Source organism: Leptopilina heterotoma, unplaced genomic scaffold (genome assembly GCF_015476425.1).
Source record: "Leptopilina heterotoma isolate Lh14 unplaced genomic scaffold, ASM1547642v1 Lhet_65, whole genome shotgun sequence".
Lineage (NCBI taxonomy): Eukaryota > Metazoa > Arthropoda > Insecta > Hymenoptera > Figitidae > Leptopilina > Leptopilina heterotoma.
Window position 1 is genome coordinate 3,223,649 of NW_025111152.1, and position 26,367 is coordinate 3,250,015.

The following is a 26,367-nucleotide window of genomic DNA, read 5'->3' on the forward strand; positions in this document are numbered from 1 at the left end:
TAATAATTTTTTTCTTTTAATATTATAAGCTTGAAACCGAAGTTAAAAATCAGCACATTTGGACGTTAAAGGGTTAAAGAAATGAATCTTTTTCCATTTCCATACGTAAAAGAATTATAAAAATAATAAAAAACAATTTAGAAAATTATATCAAGATTCGTGGTAGAGAATTGACGCTGAGTAAAAATTAAAAACCATTTCCATTTTTTAATGGAAAATCTTTTTCCATTTTCATACGTAAAAGAATTATAAAAATAATAAAAAACAATTTAGAAAATTATATCAAGATTCGTGGTAGAGAATTGACGCTGAGTAAAAATTAAAAACCGTGTATAGAGTAAACCAGACAGTAGTCGGCCACTTTTCAATTTTGAATAGCTATAAAACCGTATGAGATAAAAATATTTTGTTTGTTGCTAATCATTTCTAAGGTGATCATAAACAAATCTAAGCTTTTGTAATTGAAAAAAAAATTTTGTACGGTTTTTGAAAGCTTTTTTAAGTGGCTGATCACTGTCGGATTCTTACTTGTTTATTTACTAATTTTTTTAACGAATAAAAATTTATTTTTTATAAACATGATTGTTTTAATAGTTTTGTGTGATCGTAAGAAACAACATCACATAAAAGAATTCGAAAAAAATATGAATTGCACTTTTAAAACAGTGTTAATTAAAAAGATTGCTTCAAGTGGCTGATTACTGTCGGATTCTTACTTTTTTTGTTGGATAAAGAATTTTAAAAGAAAGAATTATGATAAGGTTATTCAATATTTTGGATACTTTTATAGAATTGAAGCAAAGAAAACTAAACTTCTAAACGGATTTGTAAATATTTTGGAATATTATTCATTGGTTTAAAATCTCGATATATATTTTAGGAAATTTCAAAACATTTCGTATTTTTTAAAATATTTAGATTTTTCCGAAAACAATTCGATTTTTTTAAAATTTTGACAAATGAGGAGCTGTATCGAAGAACTCGCTCGCCGCTCGGCGAACCTCTTTGAAGACAGTCAGTGGCCCAAAAATTGAAAAAAATTCAATTTCAAATTTTTGAATTTTGAAAAGTCCTACCTTCTAGGAAATGATAAGGCGCATCTTTTTTTCCTTTGGCGTTTTTTCGTAAAATTATTATTTTCGATGATAAAGAAGAAAATCTGAAAAATTTTAGTTGACAAATTCAGTTAAGTTTTAAAACATAAATCATCATATCTCCGAAAGTTATTAACAAATTCAATTGCAATTTGGTATGTAAACTTATTAGGGCCTATTAATGGGGAAAATACAATAAAAAGTAGAAAAATCATTAATTGTTTAATAATTTGTTAATAACAATGAAGGCATGTCGAAAATCACGATTTCTCATTTTTTATGACAAAAAGTCTGCAGGGAACTTTAGAATTGTGAGACCTTCCAGTGAGAGATTTGTTCAATAGTATGTGAGGAAGTTTTCTGTAAAATTTGAAATTAATTCATTAAAAACTTTGGCAGATGCAGAAGTTTTAAGAAAGCGCGCTTAGCGCGTAAGTTCTTCCTCTCGTTACTGGCGCTACGCTGATAGGTACTTCAATAAGAGCAATGCTTAATATTATTAAAAATAAGTCTAATATAATGAACACATTAAATATAAAGCATTATTTATTAACAAAGAGATTAACTGTTTATTTATAAATAAAATATTTTATTTTTTCGCTTAAAAACTAAAATACCATTTCAATTAAATGTTTTTAATTATATTCTCACTGCAACAATTATATAATATTAATTTTTCACTGACAAGTCAGATAGTAAGGAAATAGAAAATTATTGTCTAAGTGAACAAAATAATTAAAAATTTTCATTTTCATAAATATAAGATTGAAATTTATTCAAAAAGAAATAAACGTATTTTATTTATTGAATACGAAATAAAAAATAGATTTATAGAATATTTTTAATTGGCTATATTAGTTTTGTTATTTATATTATATTTATATTTTATGATTTTAATTATTTTATATTATTAGAATATATAATTTTTTTAAAATACTTTTTGTTAATACCATGAACAATTGTTCATTATAGTATGTAATTAATATGTAAATAAATTGTAGATGAACTGAAATTGTTTATGTTTAATACTATTCATAAAAGTAATTAAGAGTTGCAAAAAATTGATCAAAACATATTTCTCATGTACAGAATGCATCAGCGTAGCGCGAGTAACGATAGGACGTACTTACGCGCTAACAGCGCTTTCTTAAAACTTCTGTATCTGCCAAAGTTTTTAATAAATTAATTTTAAATTTTACAGAAAACTTCCTCAAATGGGGTCAAATGGGGTACCTCTGTTTTTCCATGATAGGCACTTTTAATTTTTTTTATCCTTGACATATATTATTCATGTTGATAAAAAACTGTTATTAATTATGAAGACACTCAAAACAAATTTTTTTTTTGAAAGTTATACAACTTTTAAGTTTTAAGCAAAAAAAATATATTTATATATAAATTTATCGAAATTAAAGTGCTTACAAAACTTTTTGGGATAATGAATTTAATTTGGCAAGTGTGGGATCTTTTTCAGTACTAATTCTAGAGTAATTTCCAATAGAATAGATTGTTAAATTGTTTACAATAACTTAGAAACACTGCATTTTGTTTTAATATGCAGTGTCGGGCAGAATGGGGTACCTAAGTGTGGGGCATGCCGGAAGCTACGCCGTTTCATTAAAACTATTTAAAAACATTATATTATGTATATTTAAAGGTTTTCTGCAGATGAATCAATATTTTTGTTTGGAGACATTTATACCATCGATGTTTCACTATCGATATATCGATATTTTGCAATATCGATGTTTTTTTGTTAAATTCCAATAAATATTACTTGTTTTTTCATAGTAATAAAGAATCCTACTTTTTGTTTGTATTTATAATCTCATACAACAAGAATTTAATGAATTTTGAAAAAATATTCCATGTTTTGTATAGTTATTTGATACCACCCCATTTTGCCCCACGTTTAGCACTTTCTCAGAAAAAACGATATAAGTTCTTTCAAAAATTTTTTTCTCCGCTATTATCATAATTTTCTCAAAGCTAAGTGTACAAAGAACAATTTTGAAGTTTAGCTGAATCGGTTTATTCGTTTGGTTCTCTGTAAACAGCCAATTTCAAAAAGGTACCCCATTTTGCCCCACTCTCCCCTATATGGCTCAAAAACGTCCTCTTATTTTAAGAGGATTATTCTCCACTTAAAGAGGATGGTGACTCAAACAAAAATGTTAAGAATGTTTTGAAATTTGTAAAAACTCGTTGTTAAGAATGTCCAAATTATAGAACAATTTTTTTTTTAAATTTTTTACTGTCCCGTTTTTTAAGAATTTAATTGTTGAAATTGCATGTTTTTATATGGGCTCTTATGGAGAGTGTTATGTAAAGTGCACTATTTTGATAATAACTTGTGTAAAAAAGTTAAACTTTTTTTAAAAATCATACTCTTTTAAAGTTTAATACTTTTGGAATAATTTAAAAAAATAATTGAGTAAACCGACTGTCCCAATTTTTAGAAATAACATTAAAACTGACGTAAAATTACAGATTTTCTAACCTCTCTAACATTATACACAGAAACGTGGCAACGTCGCAATGTAATCATATACGAATGAAATCTTATTTAGTGTTACCAACACTGTTTCTAGCACTCTCTAAAACTAAATCAGTGAAATTTTACTGAGAATCAGTGACTCTATTCTCGCGATTTGAATCAGTGAAATTGCACTGAAGATCAGTTAAAAATGATTGAAATTTTAGTCATTTTTCACTGATTGGACAATTAAAAAATAACTGATATTTTCAAATATGTGTTACAGAAATTTTCAGTAATTTTTTAATTGGCGAATCAGTGGAAAATGACTCAAATTTCAGTTATTTTTAACTGATTGTCAGCGAAATTCCACTGATTCAAATCGCGAGAATGCTCCAATATCTCCATGCTCATAAAATTTTTTTTGGAAATTTTTTTTACGTAATTAAATAATTATTTTTTAAAATATTTTTTGAGAATAATAAATTGGAATTATTAAAAATACTATTTTTATGTCTAATATATTAAGTATTTTATATTATAAAATATATATATTAAAGCAGTTGGTATTTGCAGTTTTAATCCCATATAAAAGCATGTGAATTCCCCTCTTGCCGCCTCACAGTGGGACCAAACTGCAATTTACTGTTCATAATAGTCTAGAGCCTTCATTTTTTAACCGATTTTACTGAACTTTGTTTTAAAGGAAAGATTATTAAATTTGGAAGAGATTTGTCAAGGCCGAATTTTAAATTTCAATTTGTTTATATTTATTTTTTATTGCAAAGTTTAACAAAATCATCTATTTTTAAGAAAAAGTTATCTCCAGCGTCTATAATCGAATGGCACGTGCTAAAAACTTTTTAGAAACACATCTAGAGTACTCTGTAAATTGTAAAAAATTTGTGCAGGTAAATATTCGAATGTTATAAACAATTTATATTAACAAATAATTAAGTTTACAACAAATTGTTAATGTGGACAAACGCTTTGATAGATTTTGATGAAATTGTATACTTAAGGCCTTTTGGGGTCGCTGATTACGAATCCAATGTTGGTATTTCAAAATTCAAAATGGCGGATCCAATATGGCGGATGCTTTTTTTGAAAATCGATTCAATTTGGATAAAAATCGTTACTTGGGGGTCTTTGGGGTCGCTGATTACGAATCCGATGTTGGTTTTTCAATATTCAAAATGGCGGATCAAATATGGCGGATGCTTTTTTTTAAATCGATTCAATTTGTCTAAAAATCGTTACTCGGGGTTTTTTTGAGGTCGCTAATTACAAATATGACGTCCGATTTTTAGGAATTAGAGGTGTGCAAAAAGCTCGAAAAGCCGAGCCGAGCCGAGCCCGAGCCGTCTCGATGTATCGGGTACCCGAAATTTTCGAGTACCCGAAACATTCGGGTACCCGAATTCACTCGAGTACTCGAATATTTCGGGTACTCGAATGAATTCGGGTAACCGAAATTTTCGAGTACTCGATTTAATTCGAGCTTTTAAATTAAAAAAATTTTTTTTTTGAAAAAAAAAAAAAATTTAATTAAAAATTAATGTAGAAAATTTTGGATTTTCTCAAGGGCTCGAATCAAATCGAGTACTCGAAAATTTCGAGTACCCGAAATTATTCGAGCTTTTTATAAAGCTCGGCTCGGCCCGAGCTCGGCTCGAGCTCGAACTGAATAGGCTCGGCTCGGCTCGGCTCGAAAAATGAAAAGCTCGAAAATACCTGCTCGAGCTTCGGGTTTCGAGCTTTTTGCACACCTCTATTAAGAATACAAATTGGCGTTGATAATATGATAAAAATCAAATTTAAATTGTTTTATATTTTTAAATTGATTTTATATACGTTTTTAAATATAGGTTACAAAATTAACTGAAGATTTTTATAGTCTTGTTTTGACAATTTTATTCATTTATACTTATTTTGATACTGAATAATTCAAAAAAGTAATAATTTTTTACAAATTGTTATTAATTTGTACACTTTAAAGTATTATATGTTTAAATCCATCAATATATACCGACAGATTAGCTCAGTCGGATAGATGCCTCGCTTGGCGGTCGTTTAAGGACCAAGGGTAAGTACCCTTGGTTCGCGCCCATTTGGCTTGGTATTTTTCCGGCACGTGAGATAATCTGAGCGGGAGGTTTGACGTCGAGGTATAATGATGTGCACCGTCGATTATTGTCCGGTACACACCATTAGAACTCGACTGTCGATAAACCGGTTGTACTCAGGAGAAGTATTCTACAGTTTCCCTCTTCTCTGGCGAGAAAACCCATTGACGGGTGGTCCAGGCGGAATGCGAGTACTCCTAATAAAGTCGGCTGTAGACGCAAATTAGGTTAATATATAGAAAATTTCTAAGTAGAATGGTTATGCTTAATCCAAAAAGTATTTCTCGGGGACTCTTGTCGAAGTGCGTAAGGTCAATAGGACAGGAGTATAAACAATAAAAAAAATCCATCAATATATAATAAATTTTTTAGCAAATTAAAAAATATTATTGCTTTAAACAATTTTTTAACATCATCGTATAATTTAAATTTTTAAAAATAATTCTGCACAATGTAAGGATTTTTAGCACAGATTGGTAGTCTTATAGTGATCACAATTTCGCGGTAAAAGTATGAGCTTTTCATCTTTGCCGCGAGATGGCTTGAAGCTTTTTCACCTATAAGTAAGAACGATTCGTTTTTTATTATAAGAGCTTATTACATTTGTGAATTAATAATGTAAAAGATTTTGATATACTAAAAATATTAATTATACTTAAAAAAACCCAAGAAACCTCTCCGAGTAACAAGTTTCAAGTACATCTAATCAATTTTTTAGAAAAGCGCCTTACACATTATATCGTTTATAAAAAATGTTTAGAAACTAATTACAGATTCGTAATCAGCGACCCCAAAAACCCCCGAGTAACGATTTTTAACAAAATTGAATCGATTTAAAAAAAGCATCCGCCATATGGGATCCTCCATTTCGAATATTGAAAAACCAACATCGGATTTCTAACCAGCGACCCCAAAGACCCCCGAGTAACGATTTATAGCCAAATTGAATCGATTTTCAAAAAAGCATCCGCCATATTGGATTCGCCATTTTGAATTTTGAAAAACCAACATTGGATTCGTAATCAGCGACCCCAAAAACCCTTAAGTATACAATTTCATCAAAATCTATCAAAGCGTTTGTCCACATTAACAATTTGTTGTAAACTTAATTATTTGTTAATATAAATTGTTTATAACATTCGAATATTTACCTGCACAAATTTTTTACAATTTACAGAGTACTCTAGATGTGTTTCTAAAAAGTTTTTAGCACGTGCCATTCGATTATAGACGCTAGAGATAACTTTTTTTTAAAAATAGATGCTTTTGTTAAACTTTGCAATTAAAAAATAAATATAAACAAATTGAAATTTAAAATTCGGCCTCGACAAATCTCTTTCAAATTTAATAATCTTTTATTTAAAATAAAGTTTAGTAAAATCGGTTAAAAATGAAGGCTCTAGACTTTTATGAACAGTAAATTGCAGTTTGGTCCCACTGTGCGCCTGCCCCGAAAAGACAGTCACCATCCTCCTTAAGATCAATTCCTCTTGAAAGTAAAAAAAATAAAAAAAAAAAAAGATAAAAAAAAATTTAAAAAAATATTGTTATTATTGTTATTTATTTGAATTGTTTTTTTTTTTTTTAATAAATAGTCTGGAATATTATTATTAATTTGGTTAAAATCTTATAGAATTGAAGCAAAGAAAACTAAACTTCTAAACGGATTTGCAAAATATTTTGTAATATTATTAAATGGTTTAAAATCTCGATAATATAGGGTAAGTGCGGGTATAGTCGGACAGTACTAGTAGTCGGACACTTTCGTGTTTTTTGGCAAATAAATAATAATGCATTGTGATAATTACTTTAAAAAGTATACTGGACGAATGTGTGAAGTTTATATTTTATGAAAATACTGTTATTTTACAAAATAATTAAACAAGAAATATTTTATTTAATATTTTAAAAATCATGGTGTCCGACTATAGATACAACCATTTTCGAGTAGCGCGATGAGTGGCACAAAGTTTTGTTGATAATTAATCATAAATATTAAAACTTATAGGATTTAAATATTATATTAATAACTTCTAATATGCTTTAATTCGATTTTCCAGCAGATAGTAATTAAAAAATTATCTTTTTTACTTTATAAATCCAAAATATTTGACAGATGTCCGACTATAGAAACAAGGGGAAAAAGTGTCCGACTACTAAAGCATTCGTAATTTTTCATTAAAATGCTTATATTTTATTAAATACTCAAGTATTTGTAACAAATTTATATGATTTTTAATCCTAAAGAACTCCTTTAATTGATATTGTGCTTATAAACACAGTAGATATTTGTTATTTCAAGAAAAAAAGCATAATATAAGATCGTATCCTTAAGTGTCCAACTACTAGTGCATTTACCCTATTTCAGGAAATTTCAATACATTAAATATTTTTTTAAATAATTGGATTTTTTTTCAAAAAATTGGATTTTTTTACAGTTAGACAAACGTATAGACTAAGCTCCTTAACGGATTTGTACTCTAGAATTTAATAAATTTGGTTAAAATCCAGATATGTGACTGTCCACGAGAAAACAGGGCTTAGCTCTAAAAAATCAATTTTGAGTTTTTATGCTAATCGATAGATATAGATATAGATATAGATATATAGATATTATATTGCTTTTTTAAATGCAAAAATCAAAAGTTGTAAATTGTCAATTACTTTTGACAATACAACGTTTTAAAGATGTTATATTCTATATTCCTTCGTTCTGCTTTTACTTCAATCACTCGCCCTGTGAAAGCTAAGCCCTGTTTTCTCGTGGACAGTCACATATATGTTCCAGGAAATTCCAATACATTAAGTATTTTTTGAAATATTTGAATTTTTTCTAAAAAAATGGATTTTTTTACATTTAGACAAACGTAAAGCCTGAAGTACTAAACAGTTTTATAAAATACTCTAAAATTTTATTAATGATGCAAAAAGTATTTTGGTCCCAATAAAAACATCTTTGATGTAAAAAGTTCCGCCAAGTAAAAGTTTTTGCAAATGTCCAAACAATTAGTGAAATAAAAGTTTACCAAGTAAAATTTGTGACTAAAGTTTTAATATAGAATATTGTAACAAAAATAAAATTTAATTTAAAACCCATTAATTAATTAATTATGCCCCACTCTGTCAATTACTATTATTATAACATGAGAACTCATTTAATGTTAATGTTCAAAAACAATCGTTTAAGTAAATTTCCGTCAGTAAGGTCGACTAATATTAGAACTATGACTGTTGAATATAATTGGAAGTATCATATTAGGAATCGAGCTGGAGAAAAAAATTTCCAAAATGAAGAAAATAAAATTGTTGACAATAATTTATCATCGTTGAATTCAACCAGCAATGTTTGTAAAAAAAATATTGTTGATAGTTGTTTAGAAAATTTGCCTTTAATTCCAGCAAATGATGTTAATAATATTTCTATTGATTCAAGCAATGGAATGAAAGATACAAGATTAATAATAACTAAGAAGCAACGAAAAAAGAGCTATGGTTCATTTTTCTGAAGAAGTAGAAAAATATAAAATCATAAAACGTCAAAAAAAGCTGCTTTTCAAAAAAAACATCGACAAAAAAAGCGAGAAACTAATAAAATTGTTCGCTCTGAATCATTGGATTCTAATGAATTCATTAATGCAGAGCAAACTTTAAATACGAGGCCCCAAAGCACATCCACAGCTTTATCATCAGCAGAAGAAAATATTTCTACTTCTAAAGTTAAAACGTCAATTCGTGACAGAAGTGTTGCTTACAAGCGCACCTCTCAACAAAATAAACATACTTCTGTTCAAAAACAAAATCAGTCTGATATTATTTCAAAGTCACATATATAGACAGGTTATTGTAATGAAACGAACATTACACGTGATAATTCTTATGTAAAACTTTGTGAACATAAAGTTAACAGTGAATTATTTATAAAATCAAAAACTAATAGAAATGAGGGAGAAATTATTATAAACAGAAGTTTGCAAAGTAAGCCTTCAACATCAGCGCAGAATAATAATAGTACATCAGGAGAAGTAATACACAAAGGAAATTATAAAGACAAAGATAATGTAATTATTGAAAATGCAACAATTAATTCAAAAATTAACAGTTCAGAGGAAACTTTTAATAATAGACAATTACAATGCATGACTTCGAGATCATTAGATAATTGTATTGATTCAAGAAATTTTACAAAATATACTAATTTAAAAAATGAAAATCAAGTAAAAAAAGAATAATAATACGTTCTTTAGAGGAAGAAGAACAACATCAAGTCATGAAACGTCAAAAGAAAGCTGCTTTTCAAAGAAAGTTTCGACAAAAAAACAAGATAATAATAGAATTCTTAATCCTCAATCAATCCAAACAAAGGATAGTATTATTACAGTGGCTAAACCAAATATAAATTCAGCAAAATCCTCTACAACTGTTAATACATCTTTAGCAAAAGATAATGTAACTGTTACAGCAAACTTATCAAATACTAATATTTCTGGTCGTCAAAAAAATGCAGCTTATCAAAGAACTCATCGCCAAAAAAACGGAATTCTGCACAGAATCAAAATTTCTCTGACAGTATTTCAGTCTCGCATATAGAAGAACATTTTGCTGGTGCGATGAGCATTTCATGTGAGTATTGTAATGCTAAACATTTCCAAGCAGAAAGAGTATCTAATAAAAAAAATTCATTTCATGATTGTTGTAAACGTGGCGAAGTCATTCTTGAAGATCTACCTGCTCCTCCACTCATATTACAAAATTAATTTGATGGCACCCACGAATTATCTGGGCATTTTCTTCATAATATATACGACCTTACAATAATTCATTTGGTTTTGCTTCTTTCAACGCTAACTTAGTTAATTTTAACAATAGACGACCAGGACCATATTGTTTCAAAATACATCGTGAGGTTTATTATCAAATGAATACATCTTTGTATGCAGAAAGAAACGAGACGCATGCTTATTCCCGAAATCTTTTTTGATCAAATAGTTATTTGATATAAAACTGCTTAACTTAAAATTCACATAATATGCACATTATTTGACATAAATTTCATTGCACACAAGAACCATTTAACATAAATATCATTTGTCATAGAATTCATTAAACAGAAATATTATGTTACATAAAACTCAGATAACTTAATTCCCATTTGACATAAAAATTATGTAACATAAATTTCTATTGACATAAAAATCATTTAACATAAATTTCTTTTAACATAAAACTCATTTAACGTAAATTTTATTTGTTATAAAATTCATTTGACATAAATTTCATTTGGCATAAATGTCATTTAACGTAATTCTCAATTGACATAAATATCATTAGACATAAAATTAGCTTGACATAAATTTCATTTGGTGTAAATCCCATTTAACATAATTTTCATTTGACATAAAGTTCATTTGATATAAAAGACATTTAACACAATTCTTATTTGTCATAAAAGTCAAACAAAATTAAATAATAATAATAATAATTTAAGAAAATTCTCATTTGACATAAAAATCATTTCACACAAATTACATTCTACATAAAAATATCGGCGCCAATTTCAAAAGTAACCAATTAGATATTATCAACAACATTGTGATTCGCCAATTTTGAAATTCGCGCCTATATTTCTAGGTCAAATGATCTTTATGTAAAATGAAATCTATGACATTAAATTTTATGTCAAATGAGAAGTATGTGTAATGACTTATCCGTCAAATGAAATTGATATCAAGTGAACTTTATGTCAAATGAATATTATGTTAAATGAGATTTATACCAAATGAAATTTATGTCAAGTATATTTTATGTCAAATGAGAATTATGTTAAATGGAATTTATGCTAAATGAAATTTATATAAATTTAATTTTACGTTAAATAATAATTATGTTAAATGATATTTATGCCAAATGAAATTGATGTCAAATGAATTTTATAACAAATAAAATTTACGTTAAATGAGTTTTATGTCAAAAGAAATTTATGTTAAATGATTTTTATGACAATAGAAATTTATGTTACATAATTTTTATGTCAAATGGGAATTAAGTTATCTGAGTTTTATGTAACATAATATTTCTGTTTAATGAATTCTATGACAAATGATATTTATGTTAAATGGTTTTTGTGTGCAATGAAATTTATGTCAAATAATGTGCATATTATGTGAATTTTAAGTTAAGTAGTTTTATATCAAATAACTATTTGGTTAAAAAAGATTTCGGGAATAAGCATGCGTCTCAAAGAAACGATACTCCTTCATTTGGACAGTTATTTATTGTTGATCAAAACGAAGCTTCCGAAATTCGTTGTAAGAATAATGTTCAATTAAACCGAGATATTGTTGATGGAATAGATACAGCCCTTCGGGATTGTAACATATTTGCACAGTCCTACCGTATGATGCATGAAGAAATTAAAAAAACGATGACTGAAAATAATGCAGAAATTGAGCCTGAGATGCAATTATTATTTTCATTAAAGCCTGGGATGGATAGTAGACGTTATAATTTACAAACTGTAAATGAAGTTGCAGCAATTTTTACCACAACTGCTGATGGTGATCTTGATTATCATTCTCATAAACATTTCTTTTTCAATTTTTCTTTAAAACATTTATTATATTTGCGCCATTATTCTCATTGTAAATACTTTTGTTTAAAAAAATTAAAATATTAAAAAAAGAAATGCGCAAGAGAAAAAACGCGCGCGCTGGAGGGCGCGATCGTTCTCGTTTGGAGAAAAAAATGATCTTTACAAAAATTTCCTAATTTTCCAGACAGAATCGATTGGCGTTAACAGTTTTTAAAAATTGCTAAATTTATATTAATTTGTTTGAACAATTGTTGTTAAACAATTAAAAATTAAAAACAAAAAACAGGTACTTTTTTCAATTTTCCTATGAATCTAATTAGTTTCTGAGTTGGCACAAAACTATTAAATTAACAAACTGAGTTTAGTTTCGTGTTGAACCGAAACTTAATTCAGTTTGTTAATTTAGTTTCGTGTCGACCCGAAACTAAATTAACAAATTAGATTTAGTTTCATGTCGACTAGAAACAAAACTAAAAAAAATAAATTAGATTATTAAATACTTGAATTCATTTTATAGTACAGATTAAAAAAAAATCTGAGAAACTCAATTATCTAGTTCTAATTTTATTGTTAGCTGTGATTTTTTATCACAGCTAACAATAAAATATTTAAAGAAATAATAGAATTATAACTTTAATAATAGATATAAAGTAGTATGCGGAGATTTCAATAGAATTATAATTTATTTTTAGATGACATGAAACTAAATTAAACGTAAATTTTTAATTTAGTTTCGTTTTAGAATCGGTCCCTGAGATTTACATGACGTACAAACATGAGAAAAATATGTTTTTAAATTATCATAAATTTAAAAAAATTGGCTGTTTTTTAAAACAAAAAACGATAAATTTCTTAAAAATAAGGGTACAATAATTTTTAAAAAAGCGTTTAAAAGGTGACAAAATATGCTCTTAATTGCAATAAATAAAATTTATGTGTGATCACTTGTTAAAAAACTACATTTGTTTAAAATTTATTACTAAAAAGTGAAATATTTTGTTTATTGGTAATTGCATTTAAACAATAATAAAGAATATGTATCGATAGAATATTATATTATATTATTATATTATATCTATAGAACACTACTGCGCATGCCTAATATTGATAGAACACTACTGCGCATGCGTAACATTGACAGAACCCTACTGCGCATGCGTGACATTGACAGAACACTACTGCGCATGCCTAATATTGATAGAACACTACTGCGCATGCGTGACATTAACAGAACACTACTGCGCATGCGTGATTTGTGAATATGTATACATGTGTTAATATTGTTTTTAAAAGATATACATATATATACGGCTAGGGTCGGTCGGTCGTTTTCTAACTTAGTATAATAAAGAGTGATTTTAAAAACCAAAAATTGTGAAAAATGATATTTTCTCAACTTTTTTGTTTGAAAATTTTTATTTAACTATTAAATTAATGTAACTATCTTGTAGGGTATTTAAAAATACATTGATTGACTCAAAATTCAATCACTTTTACCATATTTATAAAAAGTTATTCATATATTTCTATTATTTTTATCTCCATGAGGAAGTAAAGTGTTCATGAAATGAGCACCAAAATTATAAAAAAAAATTTACAACTTGGCAACGGTTTTTACAGTATTTTATTTTTTTAATAAAAGAGACTTCATTCGTTTTTATTTTATTTTTCGTTTTTCTTCAATCTTTCTATTTTTATTTCTACTATTTTATGCACACAATTTTCTAAGAATATCAAATTGAGACAAAATCGCAACAATTTTGATACTGTAAATTTTTAATAATGTAAAAGTTAAAAGTAGTATAAGTTGACTTACACTACTGAGAGAACTAACTAAGAATTCAGGAGAGTATTCTGTCTGACTAACATTGACTCTCACTACTGATTCTTCTGTTCTCATAACTCCAATCGAGTTTTGCTCTAAAATGTTTGTATTTCTTCTTTTTCTTTTTTTTTATATAGCTGAATGGATTGACTCACACGTTTATTAAAAACGTACTTTAAAAATCTAACAAAGGCCTTTTTTATAAATGAATCTATAAGATTTTTTATTTCCTTTACAACTGACTATAGTCCGTCAGGCATTGTCTCATAAACGTTGAAAAATTCCCTCTATTACGAATGCAATTTAGCGTCTGTATAAAGCCCAAAATGATGAAAAAAACATTTCCGTATCCGAATTTCAATTCACTTTTGTTGCGGTTTCACACTCGAACAATTTATTGAAAAAAATTCAGCAACGTGACCATTAACCTATTTTTATTTCTTTTTTAACATTGGTATTCACGACTGAATTTCTTGGTAAAAATTACATATATATATATATATATTTTTTTATGAAAATAAAATCCGCGTGACTTTATTTTACAAGTCACGGGAATAAAATGTTTCGACAATAAATTTCTATTATAGTATTTTAAGTGTTTATTTGAAAAAAAGGACAGCAAGACAAAATTATGATAATTAGAAATTATAGTTTATAATAATAATAATTTTAAAAAAATTGAATACATTTATACAGAGGATGTTTTTCTAGATAGATAGAGAACCCAATTTCAAGAGGGCGGAAATAAGGACAAAGATTATAAACATAATTCTAGGGGCATAAAATAAGTAACTAATTTAATTTCTTCACACTTAATTTACATTGTGAGTACTAGGAATAAAGTTTTCACATTAATTAAACAAGTCTGCTGAAAAGCATATCTTTTAAGAACTTTATCACTTCCGTCATCCTTAAACCAGGAAAGTTATATATAATGTACTTTCTTTAATTCTGTTAGGAGAAATATACATATATTTTCATCTGAAAACCAAAAATCTTTATTAGATTAATGTACCTAAAATTTTGAAGCTTCAAATATGTTAAAATTATCTTTTTGTTCAAACTCAAATCTTTTTCAAAACTGTTTCATAATTTTGCTTGTGGAATAAATTATTTTAATGTAGCCCTTCTTAAATTGTTTTTAATCCTAGAACGGAAATGCGTGAGACTCCGTCAAAAATACCACAATTTGCATGAGGTTTTCGGATTAATCTGTAATTTGGTGAACTTGTTATTATATTTAATAAGGAAAAATTTTTTTTTAATTCTTCCTCAGATTTAAATTATTTTCAATTTTTTAATGAAATTTGTCGATAGAATTTAATTATTTTTAAAAAGTTTTAAAAAATTCTGAGAAATCCAATTATTTAAATCAATTTAAAGAAAATTTTTTACAAGAAATTAATTATTTTCATAAATAATAATATTTTTCTTAGGAGTTTAATTATTTTCACAAATAAAATTCTTCACAGGAAATCGACTCTTTAAAAAAATTTTTAATTAAATTCGTTGTAATAATTAAATTATTTTCATAAATAAAACTTATCGCAAAATTTCAATTATTATTTATACAATTTTAAATAAATATTAAAAGCTGTAGGTATACAGCGTGAATTTCTAGAAATAATTGAATTTTGAAAAAGGTTCAGTATTAAAATCTTTGAAACTTTAAATTTATAGTTACAATATTCTTATAATAAAAAAAATGATTTTATCACTCTTAATTCCCATAGAAAAATAATAATAATTAAATATTCATTTAAAAAAGAAGTTATTGATGTTTTCGAATAATTTTACAATTACGGAAATTCGTAAATAAATGTAATAGAACATTTTTTTGAGTATCTAATAATTTTTGAAGTGAATCAGATTATTCTTCAGGGTTAGGGAAAAGTCAGGGAAAAATAAAATAAAATTTTTGTGGCAACCCTGTAATAATTCCGAAAAAATTCAACGGATTTTTATGAAATATAAATATGAGAGAGAGAGAGAGAGAGAGAAAATAAGGTGAGAGTGAATGAGCATAAAGGAGTAAATAGGAGTAAACAGCTTTAATTATTATCCTATTTTACCTTTAGACCATCTAGTAAAAATAAAAAGTAGAAAAAAGAACACAATTGCTCTGCTAAGCACCAAGACATTACTGTGATAATAACTGTACAATTATTTTCCACACTCAACAACTTTTCTTATTGGCTACTAAATAGAAAATCTTCCTTTGAAGAATTGATAATTCTTGCAATTATATTTAAAATACTTTTCTTTAATTGAAATAAATGATAATAAATATTCATATAATTCAAAAATAAATATGTGATGTGGCAGCACACTGAAAAAAACAATAAAATATAAAATACCATAAATCAGGGTTTACGGTAAAATTATTTGGAAACCAAGTGCAAAATTCTAAATAAAGTAGGTACTTAAATTGCAGCAAGAAAACACATAACTAAGGTTGTCGTTTTCACTTATTGAGGATATAGTTTCAATTTGAATATTTAATTAGTTTAATTTAATTACTAAATTTAGTCAGGAGTTCCTAGAGTTTGCATTTCATTCACAAAGTTTAGATTTCACAACACATATTTAAACTTAATCGCGGTTACAAGCGAGAAACTCGAATATTGTTTCGCTAAGAAGATGCAACTCTCACGATGAAAATTGAAGAACTGGGCATCCCTTTTCTTTTCACTGTTTTTATAATCATATAGAATTCGTAAGGAAAAAACTATCCCTGAGCATAAAATGGATTCATTCTATAAATTAGCCTTAGAACAAATAATCCCGATCGTCTCTACTTTTAACTATTAAAATAAAAATCTATTTTTAAAATTTAAGCATACGAATTAAAATTAGAAAATATTTAAAGAAAAATAACAAAAACGCACTGAAAATTATTTTTGACGGAGAAATTCTGTCAGTGACGGAAAGCTCGTTATAAAGTTGAAATTTTTTTACTTAATTTTACTTAAATCCCTCTTTTATTCAAATTTTTAAATACGCGAGAAAAGAAAATATAAAAGTTGAAGAGAGAAAGAGAAAAAAAATTAGGAACAAGTATGGCTCAAGAGGTAGAAAGTCGGAAAAAGGAAAACAGGATAAACCGGATTTGGACGTTAACGTATATAATGAATTGTAGGGTGTGAGGGGAGATTTCTGGCCAACGAATCGGCGAATTATACACAAACCACAGTTCCTTAACGAGCCCTATTTCTCGACTATGCAAAGTGAATTAGAATACAGGGCCGTTAATAACTTGACAGACATAACGCACGAACTACAAGAAAGAAAAAAAAACAAAACACACTCCAGTCTAGAAATAAGACAACCCTCATTTACTAACTCTTACACGAAGGTTCTTATCTGCCGCATAACAACAAATAAATCCCTGGACTATATATATATATATATATATATATATATATACTCTACAAAACACTTGTTGATTTGTCCCAAAGTGGTTTACGTATAAAGTGAAGGGAAAAAATCTCCCACCAAGTCATTATATGAACAGTTTTCTAATTTTAAATTTCTCCTTGGCTAGCACAGAAATATTATTTTAATGCGTGTTAACTGTAAGCAGAAAACGATACTAATAAATACATACTCATTAAAAACATCTTTTATCTATTACTAAAGGCTTAAAATGGTGGAGATTTTAGAATTCGCGACAGTAGTCGGCCACCGGCTCAAAAACCTTTAAGAACAATATTTTTTTCGATTTCAAATGTATAGAGTCATTAACAATAATACTACCAACGTTTAGCAAAAAAAAATTTTTTTTTATCTCATATGGATTTGTAGTTATTCAAAATTTAGAGGTGGCCGACTACTGTCTAGTTTGCCCTACATTTATTAAGTTTATTTGAACTTTTATGACTTTGAATATATTTAACAAGTTTTGCGTTTTGCGTCTTTAACATTGTAAACAGAGTGATAATTATGAAATTTAATTTCAAATCGTCGTCGTGCTCGATCCTGGGGTAAAATTCTTAATATTGGATGTGGATACTGTGATCGTGATGTTAGAATTACAATTTAAATATATGAAACACTAACAATAAGTACAAATATATAGGATGTATTTTGACAATTGTTACGTCCCAAAAAGATGGTAAATAACAATACTTGTTTTAATTTAATTAAATAGGGGAGACTGGGGCGAAAAGTTAAATTTTGCATAAATGATTTTTTTTAGACAATATAATCCGCTTAGATGCAAATATTTATATATCAATATTGTAGGGAAACTTGTCCCCTACAACTTTTAATAAAAAAGTTTCTGATATTTTCGCATAAAATACATGTTTTGTCCTTTTTTGAAAATTTTGTTTTTTTTAACTCTTCGCCCCATGCTGGGGCGAAAAGTTAAATGGCTGGGGCAAAAAGTTAAACTCTATTTTTAGCCTACTAAAACTATTTTCTGATAGGTGTTAAGTAGTAGATAAGTTAAAGTATACGTAAACAAGTAATTTAGTTAATAAAAGATCTGTGTTTATTTAACAAAAGCTTTAGAACAGTTATAAAGTTAAAAAAATAAAATTTCAAAAAAAAATTTGGTTTATTTTACGTTAACGGTCTTGTTTTTTGACATAATACTTGCCTAATGTCAAATAAATCATTTTTAAACAAATAAACCAAAAAAAACGAAAAATAAAAAAAAATTTAACAACATGTAAAAATACATTAAACTTTTCACCCCACCCATCCCGTGTGGAAAATACGACGAGGCATTGGGGAGGCCCTAGCCAATCTCCCTTAAGAATCAAAAGGCACTGGCGAGTTAGGAGACCGTATACTGGCGAGTATCTAGCAAGGCTGTAATGCTGTTTCTGAAGAATGCCTTTAATAGGGTCAACTGCCCAGTGCCTTGTATATTTCTGGCCATTGCCTTGTTTGTTTCTGGCCAATGCCTCGTCTTTTCCTAGCTAGTACCTTGTATTTTTCTGTCCAATGCCTTATTATTTTCTGACTAGTGCCTTGCTTTTTTCTTGTAATTGCCTTTATTGTTTATCGTAAATGCCTTTATATTAAAAAATATTATTTCAGTTTAAAAAATTCAATTAAAATGTAATATTAATACCCTATTTATATTTTGCAATTAATAAGACTAAAATTTTTTATACAAACAAAATTATTTCAATATAAATTGGAATGTACTAAATAAATTACAAAAAAAATTTAATTTAAATCCAGATCATTGGAATTATTTTTTTTTTCATTTATTGTTTTGAAGCTGGAAGAACTACACACTCACACACAGTATTACATTTTATTTTATATGTAAATCGTAGTTTAACTTTCTTAAACCTATGCCTATATCGAGAAAGTTTCTAACGCAAGGATTCGAACACCTAACTATATATCGCAAACGCTGGATTTGATGACGTAGGGGACGCAAGGGAAACGCTTTAAACCGCTCGACCATTTCGGAGGTCGGAGAGTCATCGCTTAGAGAAATATTACATTCAAAAAGCAGAGGAAATGCTCTCTATCTCTCTCTCACTTATTGCAATCGAAATATGTACGTTAGAAAAATTCGAAAGATACCTAGAACCCCTGCTGTTCGAGTTTGATTTTTCTCGCTCATTATATGTTTGGGGAATTCCCATAAGTTGTTTTTACAGGGTGTTTTCACTTTCCTCCATTTATTTTGAAAGCATAATTATTTGTACACAGTAATAATTATAAAACTTACAACAAATACAGGGATTTGTTTCTAAGAAAAATTTTTCAAGTACTTAGTTGAACCATTATAAAACCCAATTCAGTTGAATAGATATAATAGGTAACCAGCTACACTGTAAGTAGTTATGATAACAATTTTAAAACTCTTATAGAAGGACATAATACGCTTCGTACAATAGAAACTTGTGGACATACAAAAAAATTTTTTTCGGTTAAAATCTGAACTGGAATTTTAATTTGGCCTGATGTAGCCTGCACGTAAAATCTATTTCTTTAAAGTTTAGAGCAATAAATAAAAATTAAATTCTGAAAAGTGGGAGTAAAAATACCTGCCCAAGCATGAGCCAGGGTTCAGCCTGATTACTTACTCAGTGTCATTTTTGACATAGTCAGTAACGGTTTGTTCATTTTACATCTTTATTAAACAAATTGTGTTTTTTTTGTTTATCCAGTGAAAGTGATTATTTGTAAATCGTGTACTTAAAAATATATAGCAATATTTAACCAGAAATGAACAAAACAGAACCGTGTAAAAATTCGCACTGACACATACCTAACCTACAAGCTGAGTCTCAAATATCATGAGTCATGAGTCGACAGAAACGCCATTGCGCGTCATTGACGGGTACTATTAAACAAGGCGTTTAAAAGCATTTCTCGTGAGTGCCTTAACTGCGACTATAACGAGAAAATTTAAATGTCATTCACCAGTAATATTGTCCAAAGCACTAAATAAGCCTTGGATAAAAAGTTCTGTACGAAATTCACGAATAATACTATGTCGAAAACCCTTTTTAATTCATTCTCCAGGAATTCTATATTAGCAAAAGTCCTTTTTAAGGCTTTCGCCAAGAATTCTAAATGGCATTCAGGAGTGATGCTGGTGAAAGCCTTTTTTAAGGCTTTCGCCATTATTTCTCTATGGCATATACAAGTGATTCTGGTGATAGCCCTTTTAAAGGCTTTTGTCAGAAATTCTATTTGGCATTCACGAGTGATTCTGACGATAGCCTTATTTAAGGTTAAGGCCAGAAATTCTATATGGCATTCACGAGGGATTCTTGAAAAAGCCTTACTTAAGGTTGAGGCCAGAATTTCTGTAAGGCATACACGAGGGATTCTGGGAAAAGCCCTATTTAAGGCTAAGGACAGAATTTCTGTAAGGCGTTTACGAGTAATGCTGGTTGGCTACAACTAGATATTCTGGGGAATGCCTTACATTTTAAAAAGGCGTTTGCAAGTTATGCTCTAAATTGCCCTAAATAAGGGTTTCGTCAGTATTATTGGTAAATGCCTTGAAAAAAAATTTATAAATTATACTTTTATTGTAATATAAATATATTTGTAATAACTATTACATAAATAAAAGTTTATAAAAAGTTAAATATTCTTAAATTTTGTTCAATCGAGAAAAACTGGCCAGGGCCTTTCTAATCCCTTGTTTATAACAAGGCTAAACAAGGCTAAACAAGGCAATTTCCACACGGGATTATTTAACTTTTAGCCCCAGGGTGCGTTTTCGGCTTTAACAACAAATATAAAAAATCTGACTAAAGATATTTAGCAAATACCTTTATGTATCTCTTAAGGGGACCCAAATAATGAAGTAAAAAAATCGCGGCGAGAATAAATGCAAAAAATATACTTAAAAGTTAACATTTTCTTTTACGAAAAAATTTTCAAAAGTTGGGTGAAAAAAGAATTTAAATATGGACACCACAAAAAGTGAACAGAATGTCACATAACTCCAGACAATTTGTTTAGGGTGATTAGACCCTTCTATAATTAAAATTGCAATGCTCTAACTATTTCCGTTCGAAAGATAATGAATTTTAACTGTTTTCACTAGTTTAACTTTTCGCCTCAGTCTCCCCTATTAAATTTAATTAAATAAATTTGTTTTAAGCCTAGATTTTTACATCTAATAGCTTAGGAACAATTTTTTTCTATTTCTTTGTTAAGTTCAATAAATGAAGGGTTTGTGAATTGGAATAAATTTTCTACATTTTCTTACGACGTAGAAAACCTTTCTGGATTGGGAAAATTGATATCAAGGTAAATAGGCAGTTAGAAAGAAAAGAATACAGCTAATTAAATTTTACTTACACTACCGGTCAAAATTGAGAGACCACCCATTTTCAGGCGAATGAAAAACGTTTTAAAACATAAAATTTATTGAAACTAAAATTTTTTTCTGTTCATTTTTCGAAAGATGTTAAAATTTTAAAAAGAACAAGATATTTTAGAAGTCGTTTGGCCAATAATTTATTTAGATATTTTTAAAAAATCGTCATTTTCAATGTTTTACAAAAATTTGAATAACTTCTAAAATAATGAACGCTTTTTAATGATCTTAGGCTTATTTTAAAGGTCATTTGCTACACTACAAGAATTACTTATATGCATTAATGTATAATTTTTTTCTTAGAAAATGCAGGCCATCAAACTTGGACCAAAAAAATTCAAAAAATTTGAAACAATCTTATTAACAGAAAAATAATTTTTAAAATTCAAACGTATTTTTTTTATTAAATTTTCTTGAAAACTCTACACCATATGATGTTTTATATATTTTCTAGAATAGTTTTTAGTTCAGAAAAATTGTACCAAATTTTTTTGAATTTTTTTGGTCTAAGTTTGAAGGTCTGCATTTTCTAAGAAAAAAATTATACGTTAATGCCTATAAATAATTCTTATAGTGTAGCAAATGACCTTTAAAATAAGCCTAGGATCATCAAAAAGCTTCCATTATTTTAGAAGTTATTTAAATTTTTGTGAAACATTGAAAATGAGGATTTTTTTAAAATATCTAAATATAATATTGTCCAAATGACTTCTAAAAGATCTTGTTCATCTTTTCAAAATTTTATCATCTTTCAAAAAATAAAAAGAAAATAATTTTAGTTTTAATACATTTTGTGTTTTAAAACGTTTTTCAATCGCCTGAAAATGGGTGGTCTTTCAATTTTGACCGGTAGTGTACGTTTATAAAAATTAATTGTTAAAAATTATTGTTGAAGCTGGAACGAAGTTGAAGTTGGAATTAAAATTTAAACTTTGAAAACTTAAGAATTCGAAAGATTTAAAGTAAACTTGCAGAGGACTTGAATTTTGAACTTGAAGAATTGAAGAGAACTGAATTTGAGACTTGAAGATTTTTAAGAGACTTAAAGAACTCGGAAAATGAATATTTGATTCATGATTCTGAGAATTGATGTTTTGACTGAATTTTCTTTGAGGAACACATATATATTTATGTAACTGTTCCCACTACCAATTTTCTTCAGGGGGGAAAATTTAGGGATGGGAATATTCTAAAAAAGGGAAAAAGAGGTTGACTATTTTAGGATTTGTTTAAGATGAAGAAAATGGAAGGAGAATGCAAAGGGGAAAAAGGGGCTGAGACTTTTCCTTCGTCAACTTCATCTCCCCTTCCAACTCTAAATTTCTAGATTGTACAGAAATGGCTAATTTTCTTAATTTTAACATTTTCTTTAATTTTTACTTATTCCCAAGCAAAAATTTCTGTCAAATGCCAGTATTCACAACTGGCGCAGTATTGCACCAGTACTGGCACGCCAGCAGTTGGCTTGCCAGTACTGGTTTCATTAAAATTTCTGTACTACGCCAGTACTACCCTTTAAGACTGGTATGCCAGTACTATGCCAGTACTGTGCCAGTATTGCTAACATGGCAAACTGACTGATTAGTTAGGAAATAATTAATGGAAATTTATGCGGTAATTTTCCGTGTAGAAAAATTTCGGGGCAGTCTGGAGTCCAGTGATTGCCCCAACTAGACGCATCTGGGCGGTCTAATCTGGACGGTCTAACTGTATGCTATATGGGATTTTTGTGGACGGTCTAATGTAGACTGTCTAACTGTATGCTATATAGGACTTCATTGGCATCACTAGAATTCAAAATTTTTAAAGTACAAATCAGGGGCCGTCCATAAACTACGTCACACCTTTAAGGGGGGGGGGGTGGAATTATAAATTTGTGATGATTTGTGACGTTAGGGAAGGATGGGTGTAACAAAAATGTGACGTCACACTGCATTACTGAAAAAATTTTTTATCGGTTCTAAGGCAACGATCACAAATCGCTTGCTTATGCATGGTCGTCATGGTAACGTGAGACAGAAAGAGAAATATGTATAAGAATCCTCTCTCATCCCGTATCCTTCTTACGTGAACACTTGTCTTAGTTGTGCTTAGGCCTTATTCAACGCAAAATGCAGCATTTAAACTCAGTTATGTAAACATAGCCTTATACATAGCTTAACCCTGCATCATACAGAACTTGAGTACTTACCTTTAGGATGTATTGATTTTACCGACTACGTAAATGTTAGTATGTACAGGCAAAGTTATTTAGATCGATCAGCTCGATTTATGTAAATGACATAAACAAGTGAAATTGCTTAATTCCTTCTTTATTGTTAATTATTGTAACGAAAACGAATTTATTTTCCATGGAATAAAATATATGTTTACTAGAAAAAGGTATTGTATTTTGAATAAAATCTAACACTTTCCTCAATGATTATTTGTGAAATAGGTTAATCTAACCTCAAAATTTTTTATTTAGCTTATTGGAATCTGTACATTTTTATATTTATAGGTATAGTTAGTGGATCAATTCCTAAAAAAGAATAATAATTTAATGAAAATATTTTATTACTTAGATGTTTTAAATGGATTTTTTTTAGGTGAAATGGAGAAAAAAAATGATTTTCATAATTTATTTTCGAAATATAAAGAAGCATTTCCTAACACAAAATCAGGTGATTTGCAAAGACAATGTACAGTATTTTGGAATGCAATTAAAAAGGATGAAGATTTTAGAAGTAAATTAAATAGTAAACTTCACGAATTGTCTGACATAATAAGGAAAAAAGAGCCAAATTGGACATGTTTTGGACAAAAGTAATTACCATAAGTTTACTCAACATTTTGTTAATCATATTTTTAAATAATTAAAATTATATTTTTAATAATTTAAAAACAATCTTCTAAATTTTTTATCTTTAAAACAAAATTTTTTTTTGTGTAGGCTCGAGATGTAAGACATGACCAAACTGAACAAAATGAGGTTGTAAATTTACCAAAATCATCTTCGTCTAACCAAAAGGATCTAACTGACAATAATGAAAGCATATTATTAGATGTAACAGAAAATAGCAATGTAATTCAGGAAAAGAAAAGAGTGACTCCTGCTCAAGATCGACTAAAAGATCGAATCCGAATATTAAATTCAGAAATAGTAGCGCTTACTGTCAGAAACAATGTAAATTTTTTAAGTTACGATGAAAATGCGGAGCTGGTAAAGAAAAAAGGGAATTAATAGAGGTTAAAAAACAATTAGAAGCAAAAGAAAACATTTAAGAACGATCTTCGAAATACCGACAAAATAGAAAACGGGTACTAGAGGAATTATGTGAAAACAATGCAGCATTAAAAAAGCAACTTCGTCTTAGGGATAAAGAGGGCCGCCCTTCAATTGAAGAAGACCAACCAGAACTTTTGAAGACCATCGTCAATATTGCTATTTTTGGTAGTGCGGCTCATGAAAGACGACAGACTGAAGCAATAAGAAGCATTAAAACTTTAGATGAACTAACCACATCGTTGAAAAATGATTTTGGATTTACTCTAAGCAGGTCTGCAGTTTACTTACGCCTTATCCCTCATAGATCTGATACTTTAGAAGGAAAGAGACACATTTCTACAGTGCCTGTTAAACTAACAAAAGCACAAAATGAAAATCATAAAAAAAACAAGCCCCTTTGCTAATGCATTTAGAATACAGGGTATCATTACCCGATCACGATTGGGTTGTTGCTCCTGCACATAAACTCATACCATCCGTTTATGCAGGAGTTAACATCGAACCAAATAAGTTCGGAAAACTTGACGCAGTGACGTATTCTGGGCCTACTTACATTGCAATCCGCTCCGCAAAACATTCTTCATCTACAGCATATTCCCATGTTGTAGATGTCGAGAAACTTATGAAGTTACCAGAATTCGATGAAATATTAAAAATAAATAATTACTTAGGTGAACAGGTAATTAAACCTATTGGGATTTTTACTGTCGATGGTGGACCTGACGAGAATCCACGATATTCTAAAGTTATTTCGGCTTCGATTCATCATCTCATTAAATACGACCTTGATGCTCTTTTTGTAGCGTGTAACGCTCCAGGCCGAAGTGCCTACAATATTCGAATTTTCTATGTATTAATTCACAATATAAGGTTAAAATCACAAAAAGTTTTTATTTTTTATTTAAATAGTATAATTCTTTTAATAATATGTTGTTAACCTTATGTTTCGTAAATATTATACTAATGAATATCACTTGTTAATTTTTTTAAGGCTTATAAATGCTTTCTTTCAGAAATATATGCAAAAACGTCTCTGCTCCAGCGTGTGGGACAAAGGCATTATTTTGCATTGTTTTTAAATTTCATTAAATAATGTATTTATAATTATAATATACTAAATAACAACTATTAAAATTTCTTGTTGATTAGTTTTAGAATAATGAAAAACAAAGACCG

The 26,367-nt window shown here is 28.3% G+C and overlaps 1 protein-coding gene across 1 annotated transcript; it reads left to right on the forward strand.

Moving 5' to 3' along the window:
• The first annotated feature begins 24,563 nt into the window (after positions 1-24,563).
• LOC122510035 lies at positions 24,564-26,054 on the forward strand. Its single transcript, XM_043624424.1, has 2 exons — positions 24,564-24,728; positions 24,856-26,054. Exons 1-2 carry the CDS (start codon positions 24,714-24,716, stop codon positions 25,144-25,146), a joined length of 306 nt encoding a protein of 101 aa, XP_043480359.1. The 5' UTR covers positions 24,564-24,713; the 3' UTR covers positions 25,147-26,054.
• The last annotated feature ends 313 nt before the right edge of the window (positions 26,055-26,367 follow it).